At 38.8% G+C, this 9465-nt stretch overlaps 1 protein-coding gene across 4 annotated transcripts in view; it reads left to right on the top strand.

Annotated features, from left to right (window-relative positions):
• The window catches only part of ARHGAP18 (Rho GTPase activating protein 18), a 191772-nt gene extending 189862 nt beyond the window's left edge, over positions 1 to 1910 (top strand). For all 4 annotated transcript variants that reach the window (XM_027056930.1, XM_027056932.1, XM_015072776.3 and 1 more), the window contains one exon: positions 408 to 1910. In XM_027056930.1, the coding sequence (XP_026912731.1) occupies positions 408 to 499 (92 nt within the window). In that variant the 3' untranslated portion in view covers positions 500 to 1910. The remainder of the gene's footprint in view (positions 1 to 407) is intronic.
• The last annotated feature ends 7555 nt before the right edge of the window (positions 1911 to 9465 follow it).

Genomic DNA, 9465 nt, shown 5'->3' on the forward strand with positions numbered 1-9465 from the left:
TCTGTCAGAAGCCTGGAACTGTTAACTCTATTAGCAAGGATTATTTAAATATTTATATATTTAATCTTTTTACTATTCGATATTGAGAATGAAGTGTTGTTTCTTCGGTAGATCGCAAACTATTGCCACTCTTAATAACGGTGAATAAGCTTTTGGTGAACCAAAGCCCCTCACACAAAGTATTTTCAACTTCCTAAATTAATTTGAAAAACTTTCCTTTAGAGAAAGACTACTATGTTGACTTTTTCAATATTTTGGCCAAGTCTTAACAATATTATGGGAGATGGGAAAGGATGAGTGATATTTTGAAGTCTAAGATTTTAGAGTTAAACCACGAGGAAGACGTTTAAAATCACACCCCAGCTTCTGTACCGTATTCAACTGATACAATAAAGTCTCTTTGCTAGGAGAACGCTGCCTCGATGAGGACACTTACATGAAGGACCTGTATCAGCTCAACCCCAACGCAGAGTGGGTTATAAAGTCAAAGCCATCATAGGAGACTGAAGCTGCAAATACCCACGAGGACTTCCTTGGTATACTTGCTGGGTCAAGAGTGGAAATAAAAGAAATGGCAGGACTCTTTGTTCAAATGTACCCGACTACTGAATAATGACACTCTGAAGCCTTAAAAAGTTAGAGATTTGTGCTGCCGCCGGAATTATGTTCATTATTAATAATATGATGGGCACCCAAGTATCTCTGGAGTGAGAGGAAGGGGAGTTAATTAGCTTGGAGACCATTCTGCTGTGTGAAAGGTGCCCAGATGTGACCACTTGTTTTGTGTGAAACCATCCTGTCCTCCCTCTCACTTGTTTTCTCCTAAAATCATACGCCTAGTAATCTGTGCTCTTTCTCCTTTTTCTCCTCCTCTTGTCTGCCTTCCCTCAACTCCCGTTTGCTTTTTAACCAAAAAGATCACAAATACCAGATATCTGGCAAGTCGTGAAGACAATACATCTTAAAAGAGACGGACTTCAACAGGATTCCTGTCACTATCCCATGTTAATATTCCGCTCTCTGAATCATTTGTTCAAACAATAACATCCCACTTCTTCCTGCTGTATCACATGAAGTGATTTGCGTGGTTTTCAGTTCATCTGACGTATGTGCACAGAACCGTATCCACTATCAAGAAAATAAGCCTGTCAGAAACTGCCAATTATTACTGAACTATTCAATGTTTATATACTAAGAATGATTAAAATCTATCCATGTCGAATAACTGTATTATGGATAACAGTGAAAGCCAGATCACCTCATGTATGCTGTATTCTTCTAACTGAAATTTATGAAGTTCTAGCTGGCTTTACCTATTGTCATATTAGTATAAATATGCATGATAGTATAATCCAGTAATGGTTGAGAATATATTCTACTGAAAGAGGGATTTTTCTAACTCATAAATAAGGCTGCAGGAAGAATTATTTTTTCTGAGTATGACACAGTCATAAGAACAAGCTCTTGTTTGTGTACTCACTTTAGATAATCAGAGTAAATTTATTAAAAATGCTGTGGAAAGTACTATTCCCAGGGATTTTAGTGCACAAACCATATTGTGACAGTAGATGAGCCTCTGAACTGTAAATAAGAGGAACGAAGTGAGAGATGTTCAATATTTTATGAGTTTAGAGTGTAGTAAATAAAAGGTGATGTAAATGAGTGTTGCACAGACTGTGTTTATGATACTTTTAGTAGTATTTTAGGGACAATTACACATTCTCAGAAGCTCTTGATGTCACTCCAATTAGGAGGGAAAATGCTGTTAATGAGAACAGTCATAAATTTTTAGCATGTTGTTATAAGAACATAAGCCTGTGGATCTGATCACTTCAATAACACTGTGGTGATTTGTGCCATTGCTTTTTTATTTAAAAGATTTTTATAATTAAATGCATTTTTCTAAATTATCTTCTCTTGGCATTATTTTAATCCTGTATGTTTATCAATGTGCTGTATTGTTGTTTATATTTTTATTTTTGCTAAAAGCCACTTCTTTTACGCTGCTCTTTCTCCTGTGTCATTTTTTAAGTGGGAAGACATGCGGAAGATCTAAAATGGTTTCCTGCCTTTTTTCCTTGAGCAAACTTGCGTTCTTTGGGATTTTTTTAAAAGCATGTTATATTTATTCTGTTTCTGATTTTGACAGTATATATTAATTTCTCAAAATGTCTTATTAATAGAGTTTATGTTATTGAAAGAAATTGATGATATAAACTCAAATCAGTGTTTAAGACATTTTAGGGAGTGCACAACTTCAAAAAAAAAAAAGAGTGAATATAGTGATTAGATAAATGGCTGCTTAAAGCCTATGTCAGCTAACTTTTTACCACATTTACTATTCCCCTGGTATATGTGGGGGCGGGGAGGGAAACACAAGAGGCTTTTGGTAAGGAAAAGAATACCAGATCTTGGTAAGTATATATGAAGATGCCATTTCATTTCGAGTCCTTGAAACTCATGGTACGTGTTCATTGATATTGAACAACATCCTTTAAGATATTGACCAAGAAAGATGTCTGTCTATACTTCTAAAGAGGAGAAACTTAGTATAGAGCCTCAAATATAAATGCCCTGGAATTAACCCAGATATTTTTTCTATAGTGTTTTTTTTTCCCCCTACTGAACTTTAAGTCTTGTGGTACATTAGTTTTTGTTTGTATGTGAGGGACAATAAAAACAGCAAATATATTTTTTATGAATCTCAAACATCTTAATTCTTAGTTGCGGTTGAAAAGTTGAAGATCTGGTGTTTATAGACTTGTTGCCCTGTTAATATTTCAAAGAGGTTTCCTGTTTTCTGAAGTGGATCTTTGTCATTTTTTTTTTTTTACAAGTACACAGTCTTTGCTTATTGCTCTATAGAATTCAATGTAGACTCCTTGCTATCGCTCTTTGGGAAAACCAGTTTATTTTACTGACTTCATGAAAGTTTTCATTATCGTCTTTTCCTAATTTTTGTTAAACTGGATTTCCTTTTCTGCCTCCTTGTACTGATTTCTCTCCTTCTTGATCAGTAGGTGGCAGTATTGGTCAGGGATTCCTTTGCATCTAAACAATGGGCAGTTTTAAAAGTGAACCTGAGTTATAGGTAAGTGGTTAAGACTCAGTGCCAGGCATTTACAAGGCAATTGGGTGAGAACACCATGGATCTTTCACTTTAATCACTGATTTTGGAAAATTATAAATAATAATTAATTTCAGAGTTTCTGTGTTCCACTTATTAGTCTGTTTTATTCTTAACCTGTTGAGTAGGGAGGGAGAGAGGTGAGGGGGAGACCTTTTGACAATGTCTGTTTCAAGCAGAAGGATCAGGACAAGAGGAAAGACCGTGAACCAGGAAAATAAAAAGGAAGTCTAAGGAGGCCTAATGATTTCTGTCTTTAGCATATATGTGGTTTGTTTTTTCATTCAATAAATATGTACTGGGCATCTACATATGTGCCTGGCATGTTCTACCCTTGAGATACATCAGTGGACAAAATAATAAATTAAATAAAAATAAGTATGATTTTCTAATATTTTGAAAGGATTTAAGTGCAACGGACCCAGAAAAGAGATGAACAGGGTAAGTGGGATGAAGGGTGAAGTGATAGGTTCACTGTAGTAGTAAATAGGTTTTCATTGAATATCTAATAACTGAACAAAAGCTTGAAGGAGGTCAGAAACTTGCCATGTATGTATCCGGGAGAAGAGCATTCTGGACAGAGGGAATAATTAGAACAAAGTCCCCAAAGCAGTGGTGCACTTGGTTTACCAAAGGTTAGCAAGGGTACCAGCAGGGCTGGAGTGGAGTGAAACAGGTAAAACTAATAGGTGGAATCCAACACTGGGACAGGGATGGGGAATGAGATCATGGCCTTGTACTAGGACAACTATAATTCATTGTGTAAGACATATTTGAGAGAGAAACAGGGCACTGTTGGTGTGAGCGGTAACTGTGGAGTGATAAGACGTGGTCAGATTCTGGATATAGTTTTCAAGTTCGAGCCTATAGCATTTCTGGTATGAGAGAAGGAGAATGCATTTTTTGTTAAGACTAATCACAGGGCGCCTGGGTGGCTCAGTCAGGTAAGTGTCTGACTTTGGCTCAGATCATGACCTCGCAGTCTGGGAGTTTGAGCCCCGCGTCAGGCTCTGTGCTGACAGCTCAGAGCCTGGAGCGTGCTTCAAGTTCTGTGTCTCCCTCTGTTTCTGTCCCTCCGCCTCTCATGCTTAATGTCAATCGCTCTCTCTCTCTCTCTCTCAAAAAATAAACATTAAAAACATAAGAAGACTTGACTTTTGACTTGACTAATTGGAAGTATGAATCTTCCAACACCAGAAATTGGAAAGGTGAAGGTAAATCAGGTATTCTGAGTAGTTAGGAATTCAGGAGCTCCATTGTGAGTGTGTTGATTTCAAGTGCCTATTGGACATCCGTGTGACAATGTCAAATAGGCAGCTATCTGTGCAGATGTTCGGGAGAGCGGTCTGGGCTGTGATCAGTGGCACATACGTGACTTTTAACTTTAACCATGAGCTTCCATGAGATCACCAAAGGAATAAATGTGGATCTGGTACAGAAAATCACCAAGAGATGAGCTTTGGAGATGCCTGATGTTAGAGGTTAGGATGAAGAGAAAGAACCAGCAAAAGAGATTGAAGAGAAGTGACTTTTACTATGTGGAGGTCATTGCTGACTTATAGGTAAAGTGAGCCGTTTAGGTAAAGTGACAGGGATGGAAGACAGATTATTGCCAGGTTAAGAGAGAGTGAGAGAAAAATCCAAGTGTGAGTATTCGGTGACTCCTAGAAATTCTGCTATGCAAGGGAACAAATAAATGAGGTTTCAGCTAGCAGAAGGAGGAGGAGGAGTACAGAGAGCCTTAGCCTTGAATACTGGGCTAAGTAGTTTTTGGAATTTATGCAATTATGTAATCTATTAAGAGGTGAGATGGGTGCTGGAGCCCGACTACCCGGATTACCTAATGTGACCTAAGACAAACCACTTAGGCCTCATTTTCTACTTTGTATAACGAGAATATCAGGGATGCTTCTTGGCAGCCTACTAGAATCAATTTATAAAAGGACTCAGCAGTGTATCTGCCTGATAATATTCAATAAACTTGACTGTTATTAGTATTCTGAGCACTATTATCAGATACAGTATTCTCTCTATCTCATTCAGGGTTGTTGGTTTCAATGCCATATTACTTTTCTACCTGGAAATCACTGACTGTAACTCTTCCTTAGGGGATCTGTGGCACTGTAAAGGGCACAGGACTCCTTCCATTCCAAGTTTTCTCTACTTCAAAGTCAACTCCATTTTAAATATGATTTGTTTCATTTATAGTAAGTGATGGAATTCTCTTCTGCAACTCAGACCAGGAGGTCCAGGGAGAAAACAAACTCCGACCCAGTTCCTTTTTCTGCCTGATGCATTGTTTGCTCAAAGGATAATCCTAAGCCTCTTCAGTTGGTGTTAGGTGCTCCAGCTGATGAAGGTCCCACTCCATTGTCTTGTTTTTTCCGAGTTTTTTGATTTCTCAAATCTTACATTTAACAAGTACAGCAATAGTAATTTTCCTTCCGTTTCAGTTGGCCTCACATCTTAGAACTTGGACTTGGCATCCAGCTTCTTTTTCACTTCTAACCTAAGTACTACATGGGGTAACTTGACTCTGGTAGAAAGGGTTTCATATGAAACATTAGAATCCCCCTCACTCCATATAGTTATTTCTTAAACTCCTGAAGATTTCTTTGAAGGGTTTCATGAGCTATTTTCACACATAGTTGCATACTGTATAAGGGAAACAGATTGGTTGCCAGAAAAGCTGCTTCTATGGTATTTCCAACTAAAACCAATATGCACTGATTTTGTCAAAAGTAAGCTTTTTATCTTGAGATTTCAAGCCTTGATTTCTCAACCAAAGGAACTCAGGTAAGCTTCAGAGAAAGCAGTCCACTCTTCACTGTCTTTGCTCCTTTTTTGATGTTCACCCTTCCTTGCACCTGAGCAGCTCAGTTCTTCTCTTGTTGTATCTCCTATGATCTTTACAAAATGGTGGCCTTCGTGTGCTCTCTGCCTTAAGTCACATTCCCCTCCAGCCAGGGCCAGGGTGAAGAAGGTAGTTACCTTGGACAGGAAGTCAAAGAGAGTGGCCCAGTTCTGAATAGTAGATCAGTTATATTTTTCTTTCTTTCACCTGACTTGTTACAAAAAGGAAGTGATTTGATCATTGTGTGTGTATGCCTTTAAAACTCTTCATTTCAATGTGAGAACTCCTGAGGCATCTTAGCTTTGGTTGTTTATATCACCCAGTTGTATTAGGCAAGAGAAAATTCTGAGGACAAGAAGAATTAACCGTTGAGAGATTATGTATCATCTTTTGTCCAAGAGTCTGGAAACACATTCTAGGACATGGCTTGTTCATCCTTAAGCTTGTCTTCATGTTAAAAATGGGGAAGGGATACTTCTTTATTAAGAAATTATTGAGGCATTATTAAATAATGCCTTACAACATACTGTGAGTTCCTTAGAAAATGTTGTTATAAGGAATACTTTGAAGGTTCACAAAATGGGGCACCTGGGTGGCTCAGTCGGTTAAGTGTCTGACTTTGGCCTAGGTCATGATCTCGCTGTTCCTGAGTTCAAGGCCCGTGTTGGGTTCTGTGCTGACAGCTCAGAACCTGGAGCCTGTTTCAGATTCTGTGTCTCCTCTCTCTCTCTCTCCTCTCCTCTCCTCTCTCTTTCCCCCTCTCCCTGCCTCCCTCTCTCCCTCTCTCTTTGCCCTTCCCCCACTTGTGCTCTATTTTTTAAAAATAAACATTAAAAAAATGTTTTTTAAAGGTTCAGGAAAAAAACATGGCTGTTTGTTCCTTGTTTCCTCCTTTCCAAACATTTTAGTGCTTGCTGAGTGCTGCAAACCACAAACTGTGGTTTATATTTTGGTGATGTGAAAATCAATCATCTGATACATTTCCACAGAACACTAGATTTAGATTTGCGAATACCATTAATATGGGCTGGTGATGGGGAATGTATTCTCAGCAAATGGACTGTGATTGGAGGGAGACAGAAATGGGTGCAGCTAATGATAGATTAAAATTTAGTGGGAGTCTAGAGGAAGAGGCTGTTGATAGGGTAATTGTTAAAGGAGGCTGTGGTATTTAAGCTGGAAGCCCAGTTTGAATACCACAGACTAGACCAGGCCAGAAAGGATGAGACTCAGAATGAAAATAAGTGACCATGAGTTATATTGCCGTTCCAGCATTGGGGTCCAGAGGACTTGATGATTCTATTGGATGGAGAGGACTGAGGGAGGTGTTAAAGACTCCTGGGAGAAGATCATGATGTTTTCCACTGCACCCCAGAATGGGAAGTACTGGTTTAGGATGAAGCGATTGGGGGAAGTGAGAAGGGAGTGTTATGAGTCTGGTAGGGAGAGACAATGAGGATTTGTTGAACTTGAGATGTATGAAAAGCCTGAACAGTTAGAAATGAGATTTCTTTTGGGGCACCTGGGTGGCTCAGTCGGTTAAGCGTCCGACTTTAGCTCAGGTCATGATCCCACATTCCGTGGGTTCGAGCCCCACGTCAGGCTCTGTGCTATCAGTTCAGAGCCTGGAGCCTGCTTCAGATTCTGTGTCTCCCTCTCTCTCTGCCCCTCCGCTATTCACGCTCTCTGTCTCTCAAAAAATGAATAAATGGTAAAAAAAAAAAAAAAATTTAAAAGAAATGAGATCTCCTTTAAGAAAGATTTCTTTGAAAGGTGGATATTTAGAAAATATTTGCTTGGAGGTGATGGTTAAAGCCACTGGAACAGAAAGAATCATCCCTGAGCATGTGCAGGCAAGAGAAGGCTCAGAACAACTTTGTGGTAGCCTGCTACTTAAGGGATGCATAAAAGAAGAGATGCTTTGGAAGGAGCAGTTCAGACCAGAAGAGTAAAAGTCATACGTGTCTGGGAAGACCACAGATTTGGCAAGTAAGAAATGGTCAACTCCGTCAAATAATTGAGAGAAGTGAACCAGACGAAGGCTGAGTAGTAACCACTGAAGCTGAAGTTTACACGTCCAGGGCTGACCTTCTAGAGAGCAAGTTGTTTTGGAGTGATGGGAACCGAGGCCTACTGTGGCAGGCCAAGATGTACATAGGAACTAGAAGCTATGAATTTAGTTGGGAGTGTTGGGGAGAGGCAGAAGGAATGAGGTTTATCGTGGTTTTCCTTTTTTTTTTTCTCTCTCTTTAATATCTTACAAGGGGTGGGGGGGGGAAACTTGATCATAAGATAGTTTTCACACATAATTCCTAATACCTGATATTATCTGTATATCTTTAATTGGTTAATTCAAGAGCATCTTGGCTCCTGTTATCTAAAATAGTACTCAAAATAATTGAGTAAACAAATTTTTTTAAATGTTTGTTTTTGAGACAGAGCATGAGTGGTGGGGGCGTGGGGTATGCAAAGAAAGAGGGAGACAGAATCCAAGCAGGGTCCAGGCTCTAAGTTGTCAGCACAGAGCCCCACATGGGGCTAAAAGTCATAAATCCTGAGATCATGACCTGAGCCAAAGTCAGAAACTCAACTGACTGAGGCACCCCAATAACTGAGTAGCTTTTGAAGAAAACTGACCATCATAAATTTGAAAAATATTCCTAAGAATGTTGTTTGTGCTTCAGAGGTATCATTAATTTTTTTGTGTGATTTTTAAATTTAAGACTCCTAACGGAAGGAAATGTTTTTGTTTAGTTTATTTCATTTTTTTCAGTATAGTTGATACACAGCGTTACATTAGTTTCAGGTATACAACATAGTGATTCAACATCTCTATACCTTGTGCTATACTCACCGCACCTGTAGCTAACATCTGTCACCATAGAATGCTGTTATAATATCACTGGCTATATTCCATATGCTGGACCTTTTATTCCCAAGAGTTATTTCCAAACCAGAAGCCTGTTATCTCCCACTACCCTTTATCCTTTTTGTCCATCATCCACCTCCCCTCTGACAGCCATCAGTTTGTTCTCTGCATTTATAAGTCTGATTCTGTAAAGCAAATTATTTTAAAACAAGCTTGTTTGGAAGCTGGTGTTGAAGAGGCTGATAATTTCATACATTGAAGTTTGTCCCATACTAGCACCTCTTTGAAAATATCCTTGGTTGGGAGATATCGTTCTGTCTCTCACTGCTTGTCTGCATTGCCACATGTAATAAGAGCCATTGCTCTGCCCACTATAATCTATACAGCAAAACCTGAGCAACATGTATTAGATAAATCGGAAAATACGATGCTATATAGAACAAGATTAGGATAGCTTCATTTAGAAAGCTTCGTTTAGCTAGTAGCTTCATTTCCAAATCTTAATTTTCCAGAGGTAAGTAATGTGTTGAAGCACTATATGACTCTGTTCTTCAACTCACCCCCTAAAATAATTTTCGTAACTATTGCATATTTTAAGTAGAAATCTAAAATTTT

Source organism: Acinonyx jubatus, chromosome B2, assembly GCF_027475565.1.
Source record: "Acinonyx jubatus isolate Ajub_Pintada_27869175 chromosome B2, VMU_Ajub_asm_v1.0, whole genome shotgun sequence".
NCBI lineage: Eukaryota > Metazoa > Chordata > Mammalia > Carnivora > Felidae > Acinonyx > Acinonyx jubatus.